Below are 23,218 nucleotides of genomic sequence, written 5' to 3'. Positions count from 1 at the left end.
GTGCAGAAAAGAGAGTGCAGAAAAGAGAGTGCAGAAAAGAGAGTGCAGAAAAGAGAGTGCAGAAAAGAGAGTGCAGAAAAGAGAGTGCAGAAAAGCCTCCTTGCAGCTCTGCACTCACAAGGCAGCAGCCTCTGCCTTGGGGCTCGGGCTGGTAGTTTGGGTCCTGGCCCCAGCTTGGCTTAAACATCGTCGTTGCGTTTCCCTTGCAGGGGAGAATCATCGAGTGCACTCACTGCGGCTGCAGAGGCTGCTCCGGGTGAGGTGCTCAGACACTGGACTCCTTTTTCAGCTCTGAGAGGTCTCGTCCCACACTATGGACTACTTGTGCAGTTAGAACGACCTTCTGTGTGATTGGATCTTTCATATTCACCTGGATCATACACATCTATATGCAATGGCTGGTGTTTGGGAGTAGCTTTCTGTGTAGCCCTTTGATTTTAAAATAAACTTTGCCTTCCTGAGAGTGTGGTGCTGGTAAAAATATTTYTATGGCCCCTGTTTTTTATGCTGCATTATGATCACTTTCTTTTTTTGGTTGGTGGCTCTATTATTTATAAATTAGATGTATGTAAAGGGAGAGAGCTTTTTCTTGCAACATAACTGAAGCTAAGGAAGGAGAGGGATAGGAGATAGATGAATTCTGAAAACACCAGTCTGACCCAAGCTCCCTACCCCTGCTGGGTAGCAGAAGAAAGCAAAACATCCCTGGAAAGGTTTTCAACCTGGAATTAGCATGGATCAGTGCTGCATCCATGTAAGAAAGCTGCCCCTTGCTATACACTTCTCACTTCTTCAGTGTCCAGGTCTGTAAAGCGGGAGGAGGAAAGGAATTGGGCAGGGAGGCCCTRCTAAGCCTCAGCTTGCTTGTTCAGCACTGAGTTTGTTAAAACTACAGCTCCACTAGCTACAGCTCACAGCTACAACTACCGTCTTGTGCAGTTTAAGGAAATTCACTGAAAATGTACRTGCTTCTCCTTACCACAAAGGAGAAATACTTTATTTACTAGTTAGGACAAGAACTCCGATTCATAGAMGTATACAAAGGTGCTTTACTACAAGGCTGTGTAAGCACAAAGTCCAAGTTCTTACAGCATGTGGAAGCTGCAAGATGTGAGCTATCCCGCAGACCATCCTGCTCACTGCAGCTTCTGTCCTTGCTGCTCCTGCCCCTGCACCTCCTCTTCCTTATTTTCATTTCCAGACCGTTTCGCTGTTCTGTATTTTTCCCAGGGATGGGGAGTCTCCTCTCCTGCCATCACTTTTAGCCACCGGTAGTAGTAGCCACGGAAGCCATCAATTTTTTCCACATATCTGCTCTTTGACTTGTACTGCAAATGGAAACACAAGCATCAACTACAACATCTAATTTTGACAAGAGCAATGCTTCCGTATTGTGACCAGCCGTGGCCACCTACCCTGTCAAAATCCGGAGGGTACTGGGCAGCGAATTCCAGCTGGCTTATGATGACTTCATTGGGGGGCACGTGGTTGTTCCGCATGTCCCGCAGGATCTCGATGAGGTAACYGTAGTCCAGCTGCTTCACGGCAGCAGAGATGAGGGTGCTGTAGATGTACTTGTTGGGAGTCACTCCAGACCTCTGAAAAACCCCCCAAATGCCCCAGTTCAGCTGGTCGGCAGCTAGTGCAGGGCTATAGGGTGAAGAAGGCACAGGTGCCTCTTACACAAGGAGCGCAGCTCCTGCTCTTGGGATTCATGTACTGCTTTCTATGGTGCCTGTGTTCCCAGTTCCACGGCCCCTCTCCTGTCCCTGCTCAGGCACGGGACAACTAGCCAAGCTTTCCATCAGTTGCATGCTCCTGCTATTAGGAACATAAATCACCTACCACAGAAAACTCATGGGGTCTTTTTTACAGCTGCAGCCTTGCATTTCTGCAGTTTGAGCTGGATTATTTTACCTTCAAGTCCGAGAGCAACTGCAGCCCATCCTTCTCTCGGCGGCACGCGAGCGCCAAGTTGCAGAACGTCTGCAGGTTCGGTGCTATTCCCCTCTTGGCCAGGGCTGGCAGCAGGCCCTGCAACAGGCAAGCGCTGACATCAGTTTCCAAAAAACCTCACTGGAATTTTCCAGGCAGAGCTGGAAGCGCTAGAACAGAATCCATAAATACTCAGGAAGTAACCCAAGGACCGGCTTGGGGAAAACGGTATTTTAGCAATTTTTATTGTGGATAGAGAAATGGGTCTCATAGTAAAATGCAGGTAATGCTAGAGGCCTAAGACAAGGAGATGGCAATAGGGCCACTCTGAGATTTTTTCCTCACCTTTGCTCCTTCAAGGTCTCCCTGCTTGCTTTTCTTCCTTATTAAAGTGTTAAAGAAGGTCACATCTACTTTCACTTTATGCTCATCGAGGGTTGCCAACAGAGAGGATTCCGATGGGCTCTGGGCTTCCACCAGCTCAGCCAGTAATGTAAAAGTTTTAATGTTGGGTTCTGCACTGTCCTCCTTCATTTTATTCAAGAAGCCCTCCACACCACCCATCAAAGCCAGTCTATCAGATGGTGTGGCCACTGTCCCCAGGGACACCACAGCTGCCTCGGGCATCTTGGTATCCAGTAGGTTGGGCAGCTTGCAGAAAGGCAGGCTGGGCCTTAGGCTCGCTTGCTCCGGCTCTGTCTCGCTCGGGTCGATCCTCATTGATGCTCCAGGCCTACTGTGAGCTACGTTGTCACTGGCAAGACCAGCTGGTACTGGTTCTGTTTCAGTCCGATTCACATCCTCGTTTTGCTGCTTCATCCGTTGTTCAGGCTGCACAGAGATCTCTGGAAAGAGCTGCTTCTCCATGGCTTCCACGTCCAGCTGCACAACAGCTGCACTCCCCACTCCCTTCTTCCAACTTCTGGCCTTTCCTTTCCGCTCACCGGCGCCAAGCCTCAGCTGTGGTGGCTTCTCTTCAGTGGATCCTAGCAGAACCTGAGAAGCCAAAACCGGATCGCCTATTCCACAGTCCCGAGCAGCACGGAGCATCAGGTTGTAAGTGGCAGTATCACCCTTTATTCCGAGTCTAGTCATCTGGTTCCAAACCTGAAGAGAAGGAGGAGAACATAAGATAGATGGGATACTAAATAGCATGAGCATTTCTAGCTGGGTGTAAGAGTATCTCAGTGTATCCACAGTGCCTGCCGTTAACCACAACCACCTGTGGAAAGGGAATACAATGACAGCACAAAGAGATGTCATTAATTTTTGAACTATCCAGACTAGTACAGTTGTATCAGATGACCCAGGAGAGTTTATAAGTGCTGGATTATGAGATATCCTGATGGARGTTTGTTTTATAGAACTAGCATTCAGAAGAGCCGAGCTCCTCATGTTGGCATCAGCTCTGAGCGTCCTGCTGCCTCTCTGYTCAGGTGACAAGTGGCAACGCAGCAGCAGTGCCCCGTTTTCCCTCCCCCCGGGGCACCCACGCACAGACCTGCAAGGCGTAGCGGAAGCCGTTCTCACTGTCCTTTATGCAGCCCATGAGAAGGAAGCTGAAGGTCTCCGTTTGGACAGCGTGGCCTTTGTGCACAATTTCCTGAAAGAGGAGAGGGAGCTTTAAACATCCCTTCTACCCATGCAGTCTGTCACAGCAACAAAGCACAGGGTGGACTCAGTACTGTGAGCAGAAGGAGGGCTGCAGGAGAAACGTSTTCTTAATACCTACATAGATCCTAGCTTCTCCCTTATGGGAGCAACAGAAAATTTGGGGGCAGGAGTAACAGTTCTTCTGGCTGCTCTCGCACTGGCTTTTCTGAGATAAGCTGCCTTAAGAGCCATAGAAGTAGCTAGCTGTCAATATAAGTGTGCTCCAAACCCAAAATCAACAACAACAAAAAAATGTCTCTTGGGTCTAAAATGATCTGCGCTTAAGATGAAATAAAGAAATCTATGCCATCAGTCAACTTCCAAGAGCTGTAAGTAGAGCAGACCACGCTTAATCCAACAAAAATCACGTATTTACCTTCAGTACATCAAAGCACATCCTGAGATCTGAACACAGGGCACACACTTTCAGCAAAGCGTGGTAAGTTATCAGGTTCAGCTCTTGATTTTTGCTCTTTAGTTGCTGCCGTAACTTGAGSGCACTTTGCAGGCCCGAGTCTTTCCATGGTGATTCGGCACAGGCATTGAACAGGGCAGTGTAAGTGGCATCAGTGGGGATTAAGCCTCGCTTTTTCATCTAAAGACAGAGAAAAAAGAAACGTAATTGGCTTTTTAGAAAAGAGCTCCGGAATTTCATAGAACAGACTCATGACCAAATGCTAAAAGCCACTTTTAGCTAAAAACCTATCAAGGGTTTTATTGACAGACTGCAAACCTACATCATTGTAGAGCTTGAATGCCTTTTTCACGTAGCCAACCCTGCCACAGCCGCCCATAAGAACCGTGTAGTTGCTTTCTTGTGGCTGGACACGCTCTTCCTTCAGCATCTGCACCTCAAACAGCTCCAGAGCCTCTGCCAGCTGCAGGAAAAGGAGAAATCCATGATGAAGCAGCAACAAGATCAGTTATAGCAGGTGTTAAAATCCTCAGCTGTGGACAGTGAGAGAACTCTGAAAGGGCATGGGGCTCTGTGCATGAATTTGCTTCTCTTCTGCAAAGAAACCAAGGACGACACAGGCAGGATTGCACTGCAGGGGAGCRGAGCAAGAAGTGAGGGCACAAAACATCAACTCAGGACCAGCCTACGGGCTGCAGAGGGAGATGGGCAGTGGCTGAAATTGCAGGGAAACTAATTGCACAGCCTCCGAATGGATCTGTCAGCTTGGTTCTCATTCCTATAAGGGAAATAAGCCTCGTGCCATGGTCCATCGCATCCCCAGCCCACGCTGCCACCAAAAGCTTCCAGGAGAGCCGGCACGGACCCTGTCCTGCTTGATGAGCGCCTTGCACCTCAGGAAGAACCAGTACGGGCTGTTCCGGCGCCTCCGCATCCACSGCTCCTCCGGCCCCTCTTCCTGCAGCCGCAGCTCCCGGAAGTAGGGAGAGCTTTTGTGGTAGAACTGCCTGCCGGAGAAGCGGCTCGAGAGCGTGCCCAGAGACACCTCCTCATCGTCATCCTCCGCTTTGGCCCCATCGCGGCCGCCAGGCCCGGGCCGCGCCGCGTCCTCGTCAGCGGGCCCGGGCCGCGCCGTTTCCCCGCCGCCGAGCGCCCGGGCCGCCGCGGGGGCTCCGAGGGCCCCGGGGGCGGCCGGGGGGCGCCGGGCGAGGAGCAGCCCGCGGCCCACGAGCCGCAGCAGCCGCATGGCGGCCGCCTCTGCGTGGGGGCGGAAGTGTCGCTAGGCAACGGGCGCACCGCGCCTGCGCGGGCGGAAGCCGCGCGGCCGCCTGCCGGGAAGCAGCCRCTGAGGTGACTTCCGGCCGCCGCCGCCGCCGCCGCTCGCTCCGGCTCCCGCTCTCTCCTAACGCCGCCGCCGCCACCGCCACCACGGGCCGCGCCGGGACGCAGCCGCCCCCCTCCGCCCCCTCCCGCCGCCGCCGGCCCCCGGCCGCCGCCACCATGCAGGAGCTCATCGCCAGCGTGGACCACATCATGTTCGACCTGGAGCTGGCCGTGGAGCAGCAGCTGGGCGCGCAGCCGCTGCCCTTCCCCGGCATGGACAGTGCGTGCGGCAGCCGACGGGTCCCCCCTGCCCTCCCCCTGCTCGTTTCCCCCCGCACGGCTACAGCCCCGGTGCCCCCCGCCCTTCCCGCCGCCTTTGGCCTCCAACCGAGTCTGTCCCCCCATGTCTCAGCCCACGGGGTCCCTCCCCTTGGTGCAGCCCATAGTTAGGGCTGCCCCCGGCCAGAAAGCGAAGGTGGAGACGTTATCCCCAATAAAGGTGGCTTCGCTCCACAACTTTTCCGTTTTAAGGACCAGGGAGGGCTCATCTTGAAACGTGTCTGTGGGCTGGGCCCTGGTCTGCTTTGGGGTGATCTGGCACAAGCAGTACAGAGGGGCCCAGAGCTTACCGCAGTTTGGTGCTTAGGTTACCCGTAGGATTAGCAAGGGGTGGCCTCTTAGAGGTTTCCTTGGCCTTTTCTAGTCAAAGGAATGCAAGGCCTCGGTTCCCCTGGGTGTAAATGCAAGTTTCAGCAACATGGTTAATTTAATAACAGGAGAAAGCGCCGTCAACAAAACCTAAATCTCTGCAAGGCCAAGCAGGCACAACCAAGCTTCTGTAAATCACCCTGTGTGCTTTGTGCCAGAAGGATTACGGATACTTGTGAGGGCCAGACTTGAACAGGGAACTTGCCCGGGGAAGTAAATTCCCCAAGCCAATGTCCTGGTCTTTTGATGTTGACAGCCAGGTTGTCTTTGTGGGAAAGGAAATAATTTAAAGATCACCCCAAGTTCTTTAAAATGTAATTATTGTTTCTTTGGCTGGTCTCTCCACAGAATCGGGTGCTGCTGTCTGTGAATTTTTTTTAAAAGCGGCCTGTGGAAAAGGCAAGTAATATTCCCAATGCATTTATACTCTTATGGGTGGGGGCAAAAGGGAAAACAGCTTTCTTGGCAGATAAAAGTATAGATTACTCATGCTGTACTATAAAGATGGGACGTTGTGAAGATTGATTTTGTTGCAACAATTGTGAAACAAGGTGGGTTCTTGGAGGTGTGGGGTGAATCAGCAAGGCTGTCTGCAAAGGCAGGTCTGAACTCTTTGCGAGCAGACCTTGCTCCGCATTAGTAGCTGTGATTTATGGCTGCCAGGATTCAGAGCTGTACACTACGTTGCTCTACTCATTAGAGAGCAGGAGATTCTGTTGTCCGGAACTCTGCTCTACCATGGTCACTAAAGAATAAATCCTTAAAAAAGAGCGAAGTCTTCTGACAACTCCTTTTGCAGAGAGGGATCGAGTGCTGCCACTGCCCTGAGCATAGCCCCTTGTGCTGCAGGTTTAAAATGTTCTTTTTGTCCTTTCCCCATCGTTCTGCAGGAGGCATGTGCCCCTTCCGACACATCAGTGGGGAAAAGACAGTTGTTTGCAAACACTGGCTACGTGGACTGTGCAAAAAGGGAGATCAGTGCGAGTTTCTGCACGAGTACGACATGACCAAGATGCCTGAGTGTTACTTCTACTCTAAATTTGGTAAGGGGCATTACAGTTCCTCCTTGGCATTCCTTGCTGGYGTGGGAAGCTGATGGTGCAGAGGATCCTGGTGCACCATTCTCACCCCGTCTCCTCCATCTTCAGAACATTCCAGATCTTCTGTGTTTGCTGATACTGTTAGATTTTGGTTTGCTGGATCTGCTTAGCCCTTCACTTTATTTTATCCCCCTAAATTTTTCATGTATTATGGATATCCTCTCTCTCAAGAGCTTWTCCCTTGGGGGAAGAGGGAGAAAGTTAGGTCTTCACTGCATTTTGTGCCTAATGTTCTGTTTTGGGGCTGAGAAGAGTAGGCTGAGCAGGTGGTCTTTGCATGACTTTTATTTTGGGGAGCTGATGAGCAGCAGAGGGTATAGGGGTGCAAAACTTTTATGCACTTGCTTTCCAGCTCTGGAGATCTGGACATAATGAGGCAACTTGCTGTCAGAAACTTACAGTCTTGTAGGTTTCCTTGGATTGAGGTTAGTGTGCAATTTGTAGTTTCTCCACACTTTTGGTGCACTAAATGTTGGTTTTGTTATCATGACTGCTCTTTCAAATTCAATTTCTGCATTGTTTTAAAAGCACACATAAAAAAATCCAGTCTGGTAGAGTTTTACTCACCTGGGGTGAGTGTTTGGTGTTCATCATCTAGGTCAAGGCAGGCAATAAGGYTTCCGTGCCTGAACTTACAAATGTTGGTAGTAGTTTTGTGGGAGCTCCATGATCCAGGTGATGCTTTGGGAGTGACTTGCTCTCGTTCCTGCRCCACTTGCTAAAAAGTGTGTTTGCCTTTGGTACAGGGGAATGCAGTAACAAAGAGTGTCCATTCTTGCACATTGACCCGGAGTCTAAGATCAAAGACTGTCCCTGGTATGACAGAGGCTTCTGTAAACATGGTATGTATGTCACACAGCTGCTGCTTCTGTGGCTATTAAGCAAGGGTACAGTGCTGCTGTTCTTCCTTTGCATGATCTGCCTGCGTACCTGCTATAGGGAATGCTGGGGCACATGTATATGAAATGCAAACYGTCGAGCTTTGTGTTGCAGGTCCCTTGTGCAGGCATCGACACACTCGAAGAGTCATTTGTGTGAATTACCTCGTAGGATTCTGTCCAGAGGGGCCTACCTGTAAATTCATGCAGTGAGTATGTTTCCAGGCTTCTCCTGTAATCCCGTGTTTCCTCTATGGCAAATCAGGATGGTCTGTAGCTACCCGGTGCTCTTGGGAAGCTGGCTGTTGTTTACTTTTTTGCATGATGTATTTCCAGTTTGAGGACATGGGCAGAGGCTCCTCAGAGTTCCCAAACAGACTCTGGGGTGCTGATCAGATACCATCTGTGCAGAGGGGTTATGTGGGTTTAGAATCCAGAAGACTTCACAGCTAGAGGGAGATGCAACCTACTGAACTACGAGTTTAGTTTATGTAATGCTGAGCAGCAGAATGCAAAGAGAAGTGGGAAGGGAGGTCTGTTTCTTTTGAGTGAGATTTAATTAGCTGAATGTTTGCTTTGTTATTCAGAGTTACTTGACTGAGCTGATGGTAAAATGTTGGCATATGGTTCAAGAATCAATTTTCTTGTCTGTCTGTCTAAACCAGCCCTCGCTTTGAACTGCCTATGGGAACCACAGAGCAACCACCACTGCCTCAGCCGACACAAACACAGCAAAAGGTACCTGATTCCCTTCCCTCCCCTACAGACTCACCCACAGAGCACGGCCCACAATGCCCTAAAAGGTGAATTGTCTAATGCTCAAAGCAGGGCATCTGGGCTCTTTGATCTGACTTGCTCAGAAGTCTTGAGGAAACACCCATTAAACTAAATTAAATTCTCCCCTTACAGCACCTTGGTTACCTTATTCCTCAATCATTCCTACCTTCCTCCAGCTCAGAGGCCGGGGGGGCAGTTTGTTCCTTGGGCTGTCTGGAAGCGAGGCACTGTACAAGAATTAAGCACAAGCACCCGAGTGACAATGTAGTGAGGAGCAGAAGTCCTACGGTTACTCCAGCTTACATAAAGATCCAGTCACAGAACACTCCCACGTACACAGAAGCACATTGTATGTGGTTGTGCAGCTCTCTGCCAGTTTTTGTAAACTGCGTGACATCTCTGTGATGGCAATGATATTTTAGCAGCCTAAACCAACTCTCTAAATCTGCTTTTGAGCGAAAAGCGGGACTGCTGGGCTTTGTATGCCTCAGTGTTTGATTTCTTCTCTCTGGTGCTCCAGCTGGCAGTTCACCCACGCTTAAATTTGGAGGAAAAATTATCATTCAATATGTGGGGTGTTCTTTTTCCCTTCTTAACAAAATAACCACCGCAAAAGCCTTCATCCATGATGCAGTTAACAAGTCAAAACTTTTCTCCTAACCAACAGAGGACACCGCAAGTCATTGGAGTCATGCAGTCCCAGAACAACAACTCTGGGAACAGAGGCCCCCGGCCGCTGGAGCAGGTCACTTGCTACAAGGTAATTCATGGCAAGGGGAAGCAGAGGGGCCTTCGTTTAGGAAGGACGGAGTGTTCATCACCTGGACTATCCTGTGCTGCAGTTCTGCTGTCACGAGTAGAGGAACGGGTGTTACGATATGTGACGTCTATTCTGCAAAGGGTTGTTTTGCAGTGAAAACATTCACAAAGTTTGTGCTGTGATGCTGTGCTTGGGCAAGTGCTGCAGCTCTCAGAATTAGTACTGAGGTCTGATGCCTCTAGTTTGCTCGTTTGCCAGCTCTGGGCTTCCTGTGGCCCTCTTAGAGCTGCTCTGTAACAGTCTGTGCTCGTCTGCTCGTAACAGGAAGCCCTGCCACAGCATCACTTAAAGGAGTTGGTCAAACTGCGTTTCACAGTAAGGGCTGAAATCAGTTTTGTGCTCACGAGCTCGTTTAATTACACTTCATGATTGTGGAAAGATTTTCTTCTCTCTTAGTGGAGCAATGGAATTCAAATTTACACAGGCTGCCAGTTCTTCAACTCTAACACCCCTTGTCAAACCAAGGAGCAAGCTGCTCGCTTTGGTTGCTCAGTGAGGAGCTTAGGTAGAATTTTGACACAGTTGAGTTTCCATCTCTTGTTTATTTAAAACAACAAAAACAAAGCAATCCTAGCCATGACAGGACAGAATCTTCCTTTTCCATCAGCTTTGACAGTTGCATCACACTATGTGCTAGCTTCGTATCCAAGGTACTTGTTTGGGTTTTACTGGTTAATTTGTGGTTTAAAAGTTGTTTTGATTGGATTGGGATATTAAGCAGCTGATTGGTGAAAAATCTTTTAATAGCTGCTTATTCAGTTCCAAAATGAAGTATTACTAAATGTCAAGAATGTAAACTCACTCCAGTGGAATCATTTGGTGATAGTGGCCTCCTCGGGGGCAGAAACGCCTATAACTGGAGATAGGCAAATTTTACAGCAAATAAGGCAACACAGGAGTATTTGGATCTCTTTTTTTTTTTTTCCCCTCAACTGGAGCTTTCAGAGATCACATCTTTGCCCAAGGCTTTTTCTTGCTCTGTTTTCTGTCCACTAAATGAGCACTGCTGCTAGGATTTAAGGAATCAAGTAAATTGCATATCTGGAGAAAGCACTAACACCAGATGTCAAAATTTCTTGCTGTGTTTGAATCGCCTTACGGCGCAAAGTCATGACTCTCTTGTCCAGATGCACTTTTCTATGTCTAATCCAGGCTACTTGTATACRTCTCTATTGCAGTGTGTTTCAGATGAGGCAGTCTTGGAAGCCTTGAACATAGGAATTCTCCTTGGGTTGTCACGTTGTGCGTTGCAGCCCTTTTCCATTTGTAGTAATGAACTGAGAGCTCTGTCCTTGGTAGTTCGTTACCGTAACACTGATCACGCTGGTGCCAGCACGGAAGCTGCTCTTGTTCCAACCAGTGGAAATAGCCTAAGTCATGTTCCTTGTCACAGCATGTTTCACTTCACCTGCTGAGCTCTGTGTCTTCCAGAAATGGAAAAGCTGCCTAATTAGAATGGTTGCTGGTTACATTATTAAAGGCAGCTACAGGGGAAAAAAAAAAAAAGCTATCTACTGTGTAATAACCTCCCTTTCTCTCTTTCTTCTAGTGTGGTGAAAAAGGTCATTATGCCAACAGATGCACCAAAGGACACCTGGCCTTTCTCAGTGGACAGTGAAAGAGCAGAGAGGAGAGTGCAAGGGAGCTATTAACACTGAGAAAAGGTTTCTGCCTAGCACTATTTTTTGAACTATTGATCAGGTTGTTTTTCTTTTTAATGCCATTATTGAAAGAATTGGTCAGAGGCTGGCTGCTGCTAAGCAACATTTTTGTAATTGTTCACAACTCTTTTTATGTTTTAACCTTTTTAAAATAGGTTTTGGCCTCTGACTACTTTCATTGAGCCCTGCTGGAAGGTAGATGGAAAAGCGAATAGATACGCAAACCCCTCTCTGCTGCAGCATTCTATATAAACACACCCTTACTCCAGTGTTTCCTTAAAGTGTTTTCTTTCTGCTACTGCTCTTTGGGGAACCTGCAGCCTCCCAGCACTGCCTGGGGAAACAGAAAGACGGAGTGGGAGAACTTATTCTTGAAATGCCCTCCCTTCAGTGAGGGAGCAGCAATAGGGCTGTCCCATAATTCTTAAAAAGCAAAYTCGTGTTCCTAGAGCGCGGTGGTGTGAGTGAGCTTGTCCTGGGAGCTAATGCCTCGCACCAGGACGTCAGCCCCTCATCCACTGGCTTTGTTTTTGTGCTTCTTACTATACTGAAGGTTAAAAATTAATCTTTTTGCGCGAGAACCCATCAGCATGGAGTGGGGAGAATAAAATTTGCACCTCTAGGGTTAGGTAAAGTACGAGGAGCAATGACTATAGGAAAGCCTTATTTTTGCCCATTTTTCCTTTGGAAAAAGCAAGTAGGGAAATGAACGAGGCTTTAAGTTTTAGAATAAAATATACATCTCTGTCTCCCCTCAGCCATTCAGCTCRCACTGACCAGGTATTCCCCTAGCCCAGAGAACACCAAAAAGTGGAGCTGTGTATTCCTATGGAATGCTGCTTTTAAAAAAGTGCTAGAACATCCTTCTATACTCCTGCCAGCCCAAACCCAGTACTTTTTGAGAAGACTACTTCAAAAGGGCCAATGATAAAATGTGAATTAAAAAAAAAGCACCTACAATGTGAGCCTTATTGATTCTAACCCATCTTGCATTTGCTGACTGCCTTTATACTTTGTTTTTATTGAAATGTATTATTGCAAAAAGTTGGCTGTGGCATTTGTTTGTTGTACAAAAMCAAATTATAGCCAGATATAACACATGGCTAGAATAACAGTCTGTGTTGGGTTGAAACAGTGTACTTATTTCACTGTGGATATTCAGAATAATTTAAAATACAATTTTCAAGTCTGACTGTGATTAAGACCCTCAAAACACTTCCCATAATAAATGTTTGTGCCCCTATAGGATAAACAGTGGCCAAACAGCGACACGACTATTAAAGATAGTGCCTGGATATGACTAGGGAGCTGGAAAGGGAACTAGAACACACTGTAGTATCTGGCCAACTTCCCCTGAAGACACTACAGCTTGTGCCTGCAGGCACAGGTACCACTGCAAGCATCAGCAGCAGTGCTGGGCCATGGGGGTGCAGGCGGTTAGCGGAGTGCACCGGGCMTGCAGAAAGGCCAAATCCCTAGACGCTCTTTTTTAAGTTGCATCTGTGCATATAACATTATTATCACCGCCTCCTCAGTGAGCACATTTATTTTATGCACTCTTGTTGTCTTTTATGCTTACACTTACATCCTTACAGTTTTCCAGCTTCTCGCAGTAGCAGAAGCAGCTGTAGTTTTGACAGAGAGGGGCTTCTAAGGCTAAGAAACATTTGACTGCCCCTGGCAGGACAGTTGCCTCCCTGCTTGAAGCCAAACTGGGATCCCACTTCAGGCAGAGCTTTGTGACGGAAAATTGCCCAAACAGGGGCAGCCTGACTTCAAGCATTGCTTCAAGCACAGCTATTCATTCAAATCCAGATGTTTTATCCTCTCAGACAGCTGCCTGACCTCTAGTGGCTAGGGCATTAAAAGTAAAGATAGCATTGGACTGCTTCTTATCGAGCATTAAATATAAAATGATTTTAGTAATTGCTGCAGTTTATAACACTACATAGTGTTTCCAACCATCTCTGAAGTTATTCTTGAGGGAGGAAATTCAGGAAAGACAAACTCACACAGTACCAGAGTTTCAGCTCAGAAAGTATGAAGTGCAAACACTTTATTATTGGTCATAACAGCAGTCCAGGTTTCAAGATGAGTAATTCTGATGTCTGACAGCTGCTCCAGCAGCCCAGTCTGTTCAAGGACTGCCCCTTCTCTTTCTGAAATCCGTGCTTCAGTGGTACTTCCTGTGACGGTCATGCTCTGCATCATTCAAAGTAAAGCAAGTTAATTTTGCTGAAGTCACAGAAAGAAAGAAATACTSAAGTTGCTGGAAAGACAGCACTCTGCAAGAAATCACAGCATACACTCCCCAAGTCCTGCCAGGGTAGAAAGGCAAGAAAGATTTATGCTTCTTTTCAATCAACAAGAAGCTATTGGCCATCTGTTAATTTACTAAAAGCATTTAAGTTCTCTATAGCTATAATAAAAAGAGAAAGCCTGCCCGCAGGGTACAACCCCAGATTCAAGTGACAACGACTAGCAGGGTCCTTCACTTTGTTCCTAAGAGCAGCAGCAGAYTCACTGGTTTTATTGCCCCGAGCGATCTTGCAAGCACTCACACCATACACAGTCAGCTCTACTGCTTTTACTTACTTATGTGGTCATAGCTCCAGATGTAGCTGATGACAACGTAACCAGCAAGCACCATYGCGATACCACCAACACCCCCTTTCTTCACATCGATGTATTTATTGAAATACCTGTCGTAACCTGCGCAGGAGAAATATTATTTCATAGCAGCTCGGTGATTTGCAGCTTTTTCCCTGTCAGAAGCAGCCTGAGCACACAGCTGCCTCTGAGGCCTTCAGATATTTCATTAGTTCATGAAACAAGTGTGAGAGAAGGCAACCCGTGAGTTAGTTAAGACACGTTTACAGCTGATACTAACTTCAGACTTTAAGAACAAATAAACATTATTTTTCTCTTGAATCTAAGTATAACTTCTACCAGTTCAAGCTGCTCTGACATTATCTAGTTCGGTAATACTAGAATATATCCACAATATTTGCCTCTTCATTTGATATTTTGCACTTAAGTCTACCAAATGCTTCATCTGCATCTACAGCAAAGGACGCCAGTCAAAACTTATGCTTAGTGACGTCTCTAAGTCCCGTGTCCTTTTCCATCACCTTCAGGCATCAACCACATTTTAACCTGCAATCTTGGGAAAGGTTTTCAGCAGATAAGCTCAGCAGGAGAGCCCAAAATAAGCAAGTCACCCTAATGCTACTTATTCCATCCTTGGATCCTGTTTGAACAAGAAGGGAAGACAGAAACAGCTCCCCRTGGGGAAAGCGCCCGTGATGACGAGATTTACAGAAAGTCGAAYGTTTTACCCTTGGGGAGATGAAATCCCCGCGCGCCCCTCACCTCTGCGCACGGCCCTGACGATGCCGCCGGGGGTGAAGTCCCTCATGGCCAGCCAGGAGGGCAGCTGGCCCAGCTTCACGTCCATCAGCTTGGCGTCCTTGAGGGGAGCTGCGACAAAAGCACAAAGAGAGGCCGCGGTTAGCGGGGGTTAACGTTGCTAACGGGCGGTCACCTTGGCGCCCGCCGCACTCACCCGGCGGCTGCGCCATCTTGCTGCTCCCGGCCGCCGCCGCGCGCGGGAGGACGGGAAGGGGCGCGCGGCCGCTGAGGCTCACGGGAGGAAGGTCAGCGTGTTCTGGGTGGAGGGGGTAAGCGCGGCGCCATGTTGGGAGGGTCACTGCTGATGTCCCCTCGAAGGGGCCTGCACCTGTGGACTGYGGATCGTATAAAAGGGCTCATTAGCGATGTAATCTATTATGATAGCCATTCAAATATATTAAGGTATGTTATAGCATAAGAAACCAGGAGCTTCTAGGCTTTTCCTTGTGGGATGAGGTCACACCGCCATCTCCTGCAGTTCTTGGGTGGCTAGAGCTGGATGTTGGCTGTGGTTTTCATGGGGGTTAAGTGATACATCGTGTGGTCCCAGGTCAGTGCCCAGGAGGGGCTTTCCACCCAGAACATGCCCCATTCCACCAGAGCTCCTTGCACAGGACATGGGCRATGGGCAGAGAGGCTGGACCCCCACATGTGGAAGCGCAGCTGAGGACGCACGAGAACACGCGGGCAACACCTACTCCTATAACTTAATTCATGGATTTATTTCACACTGTGTATCTCTTTCCAGGGATCTTCATGCAGCGAGGCCACGGGCAGCGGCGGCCGCGAGGGCGGCCGGAGGAAGAGGAGCAGATTCCAGCAGATGTCACTCGCACGTAGCGGAGCGCGGCGCGCTCGGGATCAGCCCGACATCTAGAGGTTTCCCATCCCACGTTCGGGTTCATAGAAGGGGGCCAGGTTGAGGTGTCGGTTATCATGCTGACTCCAAACAGCAGGCGATGCAGCAGGGAGCTGCCATCCGCCCCTGCTCCGGATCCAGCCCAGCCCCAATCTGCCTCGATATTAAATCTCTGTCCTGCAGAGAACTGCTAGAATCGATCACAGCTCCTAAAGACTGAACTAAGGTCACTGAAGGGGGCCCACAGGGCTCCCACATAAACACTGAGCCACTTCCCTGCAGTTTCTCCTTCTCATAGATCACAGGATCCTGTTCCCCRTGCTTTCCTCCTGAATTGCAGGGTTTTGTGTTATCTGGTATTAATTGACTCAAGGGTTGGGACCTCTGTTGTCTCAAGAGACTACSCAGCTCTGTAATGCATCTTACCCAGAGGCTGATCTAGAGGTCTGCCTTGTGTCTTTAGCCTCTGCTTTCCCCGAAATCAATGTTTTTATATTGAACGGTGCTCCTCTCCCTTAACATAAAGGTAAAAGCAGAAGGAATAAATTACTACCTGTTATTTATTAGCAGAAACTAGGGTTAGGAGAATACAGTGTACCAGTTCACTTTATGAAATGGTTCTGAATCTATTCCCTCTGAAACAATATAAAAAAAAACCCTCCTTTTATTAAATTATTCCTTATTTTATTACTGCACTTTACCAGTAAAGGTCATTCTATTACAGAAGTATACTTCGATTAACTATTCGGTGGCCTTTTCCCATATTTGCATAAAAACATACTTCAGACTTGCACGAAAGCATTCTTCATAGGTTGCAAGGCAAACGTCTTTTCAAGAGGATTGTTCGTGAAAGGTAGGTTAATTTACCTATAGGAAAAAAGGCAATGGCAGCTCCCTCATTTTGAGGAGTTTGCTGCAGTGTGGAAGAGCACAGAGAGTTGCTCCAAGTGCTTATAGTTGGTCTGGGAAAGTTGTTAGGGAGTCCAGAAAAAGGATGAATCTTTAGTGGCATTTCAAAGAGCAGCGACTTAAATCTCTATGTGGTACAGAGTAAGAGAGGAGCAGCCCCGTTGTCCTTGTGCCACCTTAATCTTGAAGCCAGCGGGAAGGGTTAATTGGTGCAGATGTGTGGGAGGTTCTCTAGCACACACTTCCTCCCCTTGACCTCTGCTGCTGGCCAGAGTTCAAGGTCTTGCTGGTTGATCCAGATTAGAGGAGGAGTGATGGAGAAAGGTATTTCTGATGCATTTCTGTTTACTTACAAGAATGCACATAGCCCTCTTTTTCCTGAACACAGAAGAAATGAGGCAGTTGAGAGCCAGTTTACTTGCCCAGCTCCCAACCTCTTCCAGGCAGCAGTGTGACCCCAAATCCCTCTATTTCTTGTATCCAGTCCAGGCTTTTTATCAGTGATTGTTCAGGCTTTTAGAAGTTTCCGTTCATTCCCATATAAATACGCTCCCTTTCTCTCTCCTCCTCCACCTGAACTGCATTGTCCATCCACACAATCTTCTTTCAACTTAATACCCTATCGAGACCATCCCCTTAGAGCTTTCAGATACTTGAGCAATCTTGCGTTTTGGGTGGAAATACAGACTTAATGTCTCCTTCAGCTACCCTAAATAAAGGAAAACAGTTGTATCTACCAGTCTGAAGAAGGTTGAACCCAACATATAAAAATAAAAGCCTAATGGAGTGTTGCCCTGAGGTCTTCATCTTGCTGAGGACCCCTCTGGAAAATGCTATGAAGTTTATAAGTAATGGCATGGGAATAATAGGTAGTACGTCATTCAAATACCCGGAGTATTTTTCAAAAGACGTCAATAAGCATGAAAAAATGTTTCCTTATTCCAGTAAGCACCATAGCACGTGATTTTGTAGGTTTAAGTGTAAAGACTCAGATGCAACTGAAGAGTTAAATAATGCTTCTCATTAAAATTGCTTAAAAAGAGAGGCAGAGAATCAAATAAAACCTCTCTCAGACTATAACAACAGAAGCTGGGACCCTTTTTTTTGTTCTGTGTGCCACAGCTTGGACACTCAGGGTCTCACCTGGGCCTGGTGCTCAGCGACACTGCAGTGAAAAGCAGATTCAGGGGTGTGTAAAGAGGCACAGGGCAGCCTTCAAGAAGGTCGAGAGGAGGATTTATCTATCTGATCCTGCGCCCACTGAAACTGATGACAAAGCACCYAGTGCTTTTAATAAAGGATCAAACCTACACGAGTGGACAGATGAGATTCTGAAACATRTGGTTTGGCATAGGGTGCTTCTGGGCTCCTAAACACTTATTTCAATCTGATGTCTTCTCTCTCACAGGTTGAGAGGCTGCAACCGTTAAGCACTTCCAGAAGCTCAGTGTAGAGATGAATGTTTTATCCTCCAGTAATTTGGAGCAAAGGTAGGGCATCCCAGGRAGCTTGATCCTATCATTTTTGTGGCAATAGCTTGGGGTGGTGAGAGCAAAGTAGCTGCCCAGCATAGGTCTCAAATTGACCCACCTGAAAATATGTTTGCAGTGGAAACCAGAGGTGCTGAGCTGAATGTGATCCGAAAGGAGCGTGGAGTTGGGATCTCTTCCATGGTCAGACTTCCCTGGGATAACGGTGAGTTCCCTTACATAGATAATAATATGTAGGGATTGACCCAGCAGAATCAGTTGAGAGAATTAACCTATGACTGTAATTGGATTGCTTCCTCTGTGTTATTACAGAGCCATTTCCCTAAGTCCACCTCAGAAAACTTGACAAAGGAGATTGCTCACCAGCAATTAGTAGTTTAGCATCTATATGGTTCTTTTCTCTCTCACAGCACTTAAGTATTCATGCATCTTCATGCTCCTCTGATAAAATATGTAAATTAATGTTGTGACAGTCATTTCAAATGGGGAAATTTGACACTGATATTTAGGATTATGGAGGGGGAATTCTACCCCCCTTGCTGCTGGTCTCTGCTTGTATGGAATGCCAATTGCAAAAGTACCTTATTTTGTAGATCTTTGATCAGCTTTCTGGTTAGCTAAACATCTACCTGTGGGGAGCTAATTATATACTATCAGTATGTAGTAAAATGTAGTAAAATAATTTACATTAATTAAAGCATTTGGAAAAGCCAAGCAGAAATTTTCCCTAAAATAAATCTGCTTCTGCAACAGCTGTATGTGGAACTGCAGCTCCCCGTTGACAAACATGAAAATAAAAGCAGGAACCAGTAAAATACAGGTTTTTTATTTTTTCTGCTAGAAAGAGGAAGGGTCCAGAAGCACTGGGAGAACCATAGTGATATCAATCCAGAGGCACAGGGCTGAACATAATGTCCATGTGTGCAAGCAGATCTGTACCCAGGAGCATGGGGAAGGTGTGTGTAATGACTCCTGTCTTATCAACGTACCTGCTCAGCTCAGGGTGAGTGTTTCAGCAGGAGGGTTGTACAGCTGGGCCTCCTATTCCATGGAGAGGTTTTAGAGACCAATGGAACAGCACAGCAGAGACTTAAAAAATCACCTTGTTTATCACGAACTTGGAATCTGTCAGTTCCTGCAGCACAATCCTTGCACCTTTCTTCCTTTTCCTCCCTTGACACCTTTGCATGAGATGGAAGTGCTCAGCACTTGCTTGGCCTCGTGTGGGGTTCTCTCACTGCCCTTCCCAGGTGCAGCGGTCGGGCGATTCTCGCTCTGCCAGGCTGTATCTCATGGGAAGGAGCTGAGCGGTGAGTCTGKGGTGCTACCACTCCTACCACTTCTGCCACTCTGAGGAGGTGCCTGTTACTTTCTGGAGATTTCGGAACACGGACAATTTCCACTTCTACTCAGTGCATCTCCTTTGCGCTTCAGGAAGTGCTTTTATCCAGGAGCTGCTCTTTCTTCCTGAGGGCTGCAGCCACTTAAGCTGCAACAGCGGGAAGGCATCAGAATGAAATAAGTGTTTAGGAAACAAGAAGCATTAGCGTTTCATTTAGAGCTCATTCTTGCTCTTTCGCTGGTGGAGGATGAAAATACCTTCTTAGAAGACACTAAGAAATSAAGAGATTTATAGGGTTGCAATGGGAGAGCCAAAGCTCCCAGCAGCAGCAATTTGTCTCTCGTTGCATATACAGCCTAGGCCTTCCCGTTCAGCCCTTGCACACGTGGAGAGTCAGCCCATGCATCTTTCTGCAATCAATAGATGCAATCACCATTCCAGGACTCACAGTTGTGTTCGATTACTTGGTGAGTGACTTGGTAAGATACCTCCTCCTCCATCTGTTCTCCGTTTTCTTAGTGCTTCTCTTTGGTGCAGCGTGGATGTGCACGTGTTTCTTTGCCTCATTGCCTCCCCACATGTATCTCTGGGTTTTCCTTGTGGCACTTCTCTCATGAGTCAGGGATGCATCGCCTTCCCTCCACCCCTACAACTTGCACTAGATCGAATTCTAGCTTTTTGCAAGGTGGCAAAAGTGGCATTGCAGATCTGTTTAATCAGGTTTGCCCGGTGACCATGTTATCCTATACACTTGTCAAGAAAGGAGCTTGAAGCCGGGGTGAGGAACAGATTCCTCTGTAAAGATCAGCTAAGAGTCGTGTGGGATTTCAGCCCTGCGACTTTGACATTCAGGCAGGTCATAGGGGCCCCCCCGCTTCCCTCTCGTGCTCTGCAGCATGAACTGGCCAGGGCTGCGGGCCGCTGGGACGGAGGAGCTGCTCTGCAGCAGGAAATAGGAAAATGTATTTCATTTCAGGGTGACCTTTAACAGGTGTGGATTTACCAGTGGGGAGGAGAGAGGGAGGGAGGCGAGGGATTAAGGAGAATTTACCCTCCCTCCCCTTTAAGCACCAGCTTGCACAGCATTCCAGCAGCGCGCGGTGCAGGTTGTGGCCGTGTGGCTTTATCTCTTCTGGCCCTCTCGGCTCTGCTCAGGGCTGTGGCTGTCCCTGGTCTTTAGCAGCGCCGGGGACAGCAGATGACACTCCTCTTGGAGAGGCAAGTCACGCCGTGCTGCCAGGGAACGCAGATATAACCCTGGGGGGAAAGAGAAATCACACAGTTTTCTGCAAGAGTTGAAACTTAACCCATAATGAATAACTAGCCGGTTCAGGCCAACACAAGCCTGTAGTACATTCCCTAGGTGATTTTGCCTGGAGAGCTTCTCTTCTTGTCCTAGAGCTGCTGCGTGCTCTCAAGCAGCTGCTTTCCTCTAACCCGTTGTTTGCTGCGTTTCAGTGATGGATTAAGGCAACTCTGCTTTCCGTCTCCCTCTCCGAGGGGAGCTGTAAAGTTTAATTAATTACATTTTGTAAAACATGGTGAGATTCCTGGGTGATAAATGCTATTCAGATGTAGAGTACTTTTTAATGAGCACTGTGTGATGGTTGCAATGAAATGCTTTTTTAATCAAACCAATCTGAGCTGTAAAACATCCACACCCTGCTGGTATCAAACAGAAATGATGGCAAGCACTCAGTCTTTTGTGGGCTATTTGATTTGAGGGTCCCAAGGCATATTTAAAAAACTCTARCAAAATAAACAGGCAAGGACTATATGTATACAGCAGCACATTGTATGTCTTCCCCTTAATGTATGTAGTGGAGCATTATGTATTATCTCTATTAGATTTTATCACCATTAAGAGCAGCATTGGCATGTTAGCAATAAGGAAGGGAAGGGTCAGGTAGCAGTGAGGGCAGATGCCATGTGTGTGGGGCAGGTGAACATACACCCTATGTCTGGTTTGGCCTGGCTGTGTCAGGCTCCAGAGTTTCAGCATTGTAGGATTTGTGTTTTACACATTTCCCACAGCCCTGGGTTTGTGCAAACAGGGTGACTTTGCTTGTTCTTCGCTGCTACTCCCTCCTAAGGAAACTAGGCTAAAGTCAAGTCTGGGGATGTCTGTTTTCACTGCACACTGCAGTGTAAACCTACTCACAGAAGTAAAGGCATTTTCTGTAAGGAAAACTGCAGCCTGCAGTAATTGCAAGGAGGGCGTCCTTTCTAGTTTTGGAATTTGGGCAGGACTAAGCAAGCCATTTGTTGAGCTGGAAAGTGTCTTGGGATACTCAGTGGCCAGAACTTTAGCCCTATCCTTCCTCTRGAAGGCTGCTTCTGCTGTTACCAGCGTGTTAAAACATCTCATCACCAGAGGATGAATAGAGGGGGAAGAGACTACATGAGGAAACACTATTATCACCATCTGGAAGAGGCAGATTTCCACACAATAATGACACATCCCAATCCTCTCCAACCTTTGGGATACAAGGATGTTCTGAACAGAGGATGCTCTGATTTCTGGCCTTGATGTTGTGGGATTGAAATGATGGCTGCAATCAGAGACATAAGCTGCTGCACTTCATCTGCACTACTGCTTCCTTAATGCTGCTGCTTTGCAATATTCTCCTCCTGTAGACTTATCTCACCTGCTTTTGGTCAACTGGAGTTTTAGAAAAAGAGGAGCAGAATGGCCTTCATTCAGACGTTGGGTGGCTGTAGGAGGAAGGAAAAAAGAAGACACAAGAAAAGACTGTTGGACCTGTAACAAGAAAAAAGAGAGAGTGAATGAGAAATTGTAGGGAATGACCATCCAGTCATCCAGCCTTGCAAGCAATTGCAGTTTCCTCATTGTAAGGCAACACCACACTGATAGAAACACAGGGCTGTTCTTCAGAAGTTTTATTGCATCATACCAGCTACACGAGAAAACTTCACGCGCTGAGTAGGGCAGGAAATCGGAGGTGGGTGATTGCACAAGCTGCAGTTCAACAGAGTTCCTGGAGCTGCYGCGGGAGGCGAGTGCTGCAGTTTCAAAGTGTGCTTTAGTTGTAAGGCTTCCCCGGTGCTGGGAGAAGAAGCTCTGGGAAGAGCTGATTCCCTAGCTTTGCATTTGCTGGTCTAGATAATAAGAGAATCACAGCGCTACTTAAACCCACATGGGAGAAAATGCTTCCCTCTGCCGCGATGGATCCAGTTGTGCCTAAGATCAATAAAGCAACTGCACTTATGTGAATTATTGGAGTTTGCAGGACCTCTGACAACAGGGGGGTGCCTATGTTTTGCTGCTTGTGAACATATCTCATTACAGCCCTATGTATGTACAGCATTTTCTCAGAAACCAGCCTCAGGGACAATTATACATTAATAGCTACTTCTTTCAGAAGCAGCCAGCCCTGCTCCTGAGAAACAGCTATTTTCAGGCAGTCTTGTTCCTGAGGAACTGCTATTTTTAGTGAGTTCTATTTCTGAGGGGAAAAAAAAAAAAAAAAAAAAAGAAGCCATTTCTGTATCCCTCCACCATGGTCCAGACCCACTGACTGTGGCTGACTTGCGTTTTGCAAGAAACATTTCCTCTGTGCATCTCAGTAGCCCAAAGAAAGTGGTTCTCCAGCCCTTGCAGAAAGCAGCAATCTGAGCTGGGGCTAATTGTGCAGGGAGGGCTGTGGGAGGCAAAGCTGCGCTCACATACTATAGATTCCATTAGGAGGAGTACGGGGATGTAATGGAGCTCTCCTGGGACATGCAGGACTTTTAGATACCTAATTTGGAAGTCCGTTCTGCTATCCATTTTCAACGTCCCAAGAGTAATGATTAATCCTGTACTCCAGGTTTCTCTGAATCAGTTTGTAGCTGTAGTAAATACGGGCTGAACATGATAACGTCATTGATGCTAGGGGTAAATGACTTGAGGCAAGAGACACTCTGGTTTTGTGGC

At 47.5% G+C, this 23,218-nt stretch overlaps 4 protein-coding genes and 2 long non-coding RNA genes across 6 annotated transcripts in view; 4 read left to right on the top strand and 2 right to left on the bottom strand.

The window, feature by feature from the left end:
- BUD31 (BUD31 homolog) overlaps nucleotides 1-459 on the top strand; it is a 2,238-nt gene extending 1,779 nt beyond the window's left edge. Inside the window, exon 4 of the mRNA XM_026053968.1 lies at nucleotides 210-459. Within this exon, the coding sequence (XP_025909753.1) occupies nucleotides 210-260 (51 nt within the window). The 3' untranslated portion in view covers nucleotides 261-459. The remainder of the gene's footprint in view (nucleotides 1-209) is intronic.
- A 513-nt stretch (nucleotides 460-972) lies between these two features.
- Nucleotides 973-5,091, bottom strand: PTCD1 (pentatricopeptide repeat domain 1). Its single transcript, XM_026053965.1, has 8 exons — nucleotides 4,869-5,091; nucleotides 4,326-4,466; nucleotides 3,965-4,183; nucleotides 3,437-3,538; nucleotides 2,281-3,042; nucleotides 1,918-2,034; nucleotides 1,416-1,598; nucleotides 973-1,328 (listed from the first exon to the last, which is right to left on the bottom strand). The coding sequence occupies exons 1-8, from the start codon at nucleotides 4,935-4,937 to the stop codon at nucleotides 1,137-1,139; spliced, it is 1,785 nt and encodes a 594-aa protein (XP_025909750.1). The 5' UTR covers nucleotides 4,938-5,091; the 3' UTR covers nucleotides 973-1,136.
- Nucleotides 5,092-5,470: 379 nt separating this feature from the next.
- Nucleotides 5,471-12,386, top strand: CPSF4 (cleavage and polyadenylation specific factor 4). The gene is made up of 8 exons (XM_026053966.1): nucleotides 5,471-5,606; nucleotides 6,383-6,433; nucleotides 6,925-7,077; nucleotides 7,881-7,976; nucleotides 8,128-8,221; nucleotides 8,678-8,750; nucleotides 9,457-9,549; nucleotides 11,159-12,386. The coding sequence occupies exons 1-8, from the start codon at nucleotides 5,504-5,506 to the stop codon at nucleotides 11,225-11,227; spliced, it is 732 nt and encodes a 243-aa protein (XP_025909751.1). The 5' UTR covers nucleotides 5,471-5,503; the 3' UTR covers nucleotides 11,228-12,386.
- Nucleotides 12,387-13,301: 915 nt separating this feature from the next.
- ATP5MF (ATP synthase membrane subunit f) lies at nucleotides 13,302-14,862 on the bottom strand. Its single transcript, XM_026053967.1, has 4 exons — nucleotides 14,836-14,862; nucleotides 14,643-14,750; nucleotides 13,866-13,982; nucleotides 13,302-13,472 (listed from the first exon to the last, which is right to left on the bottom strand). The coding sequence occupies exons 1-4, from the start codon at nucleotides 14,849-14,851 to the stop codon at nucleotides 13,444-13,446; spliced, it is 270 nt and encodes an 89-aa protein (XP_025909752.1). The 5' UTR covers nucleotides 14,852-14,862; the 3' UTR covers nucleotides 13,302-13,443.
- Nucleotides 14,863-17,880: 3,018 nt separating this feature from the next.
- LOC112960053 lies at nucleotides 17,881-18,859 on the top strand. Its single transcript, XR_003251704.1, has 3 exons — nucleotides 17,881-17,939; nucleotides 18,058-18,144; nucleotides 18,781-18,859. It is a non-coding gene; the product is annotated as an uncharacterized LOC112960053 (long non-coding RNA).
- A 796-nt stretch (nucleotides 18,860-19,655) lies between these two features.
- LOC112960041 lies at nucleotides 19,656-22,165 on the top strand. The gene is made up of 2 exons (XR_003251700.1): nucleotides 19,656-19,748; nucleotides 21,919-22,165. It is a non-coding gene; the product is annotated as an uncharacterized LOC112960041 (long non-coding RNA).
- The last annotated feature ends 1,053 nt before the right edge of the window (nucleotides 22,166-23,218 follow it).

Source organism: Nothoprocta perdicaria, unplaced genomic scaffold, assembly GCF_003342845.1.
Source record: "Nothoprocta perdicaria isolate Ctin4 unplaced genomic scaffold, notPer1 scaffold_12, whole genome shotgun sequence".
NCBI lineage: Eukaryota > Metazoa > Chordata > Aves > Tinamiformes > Tinamidae > Nothoprocta > Nothoprocta perdicaria.
Note: the sequence above shows the minus strand (reverse complement) of the source record. Positions and strands in the feature narration are given on the sequence as shown.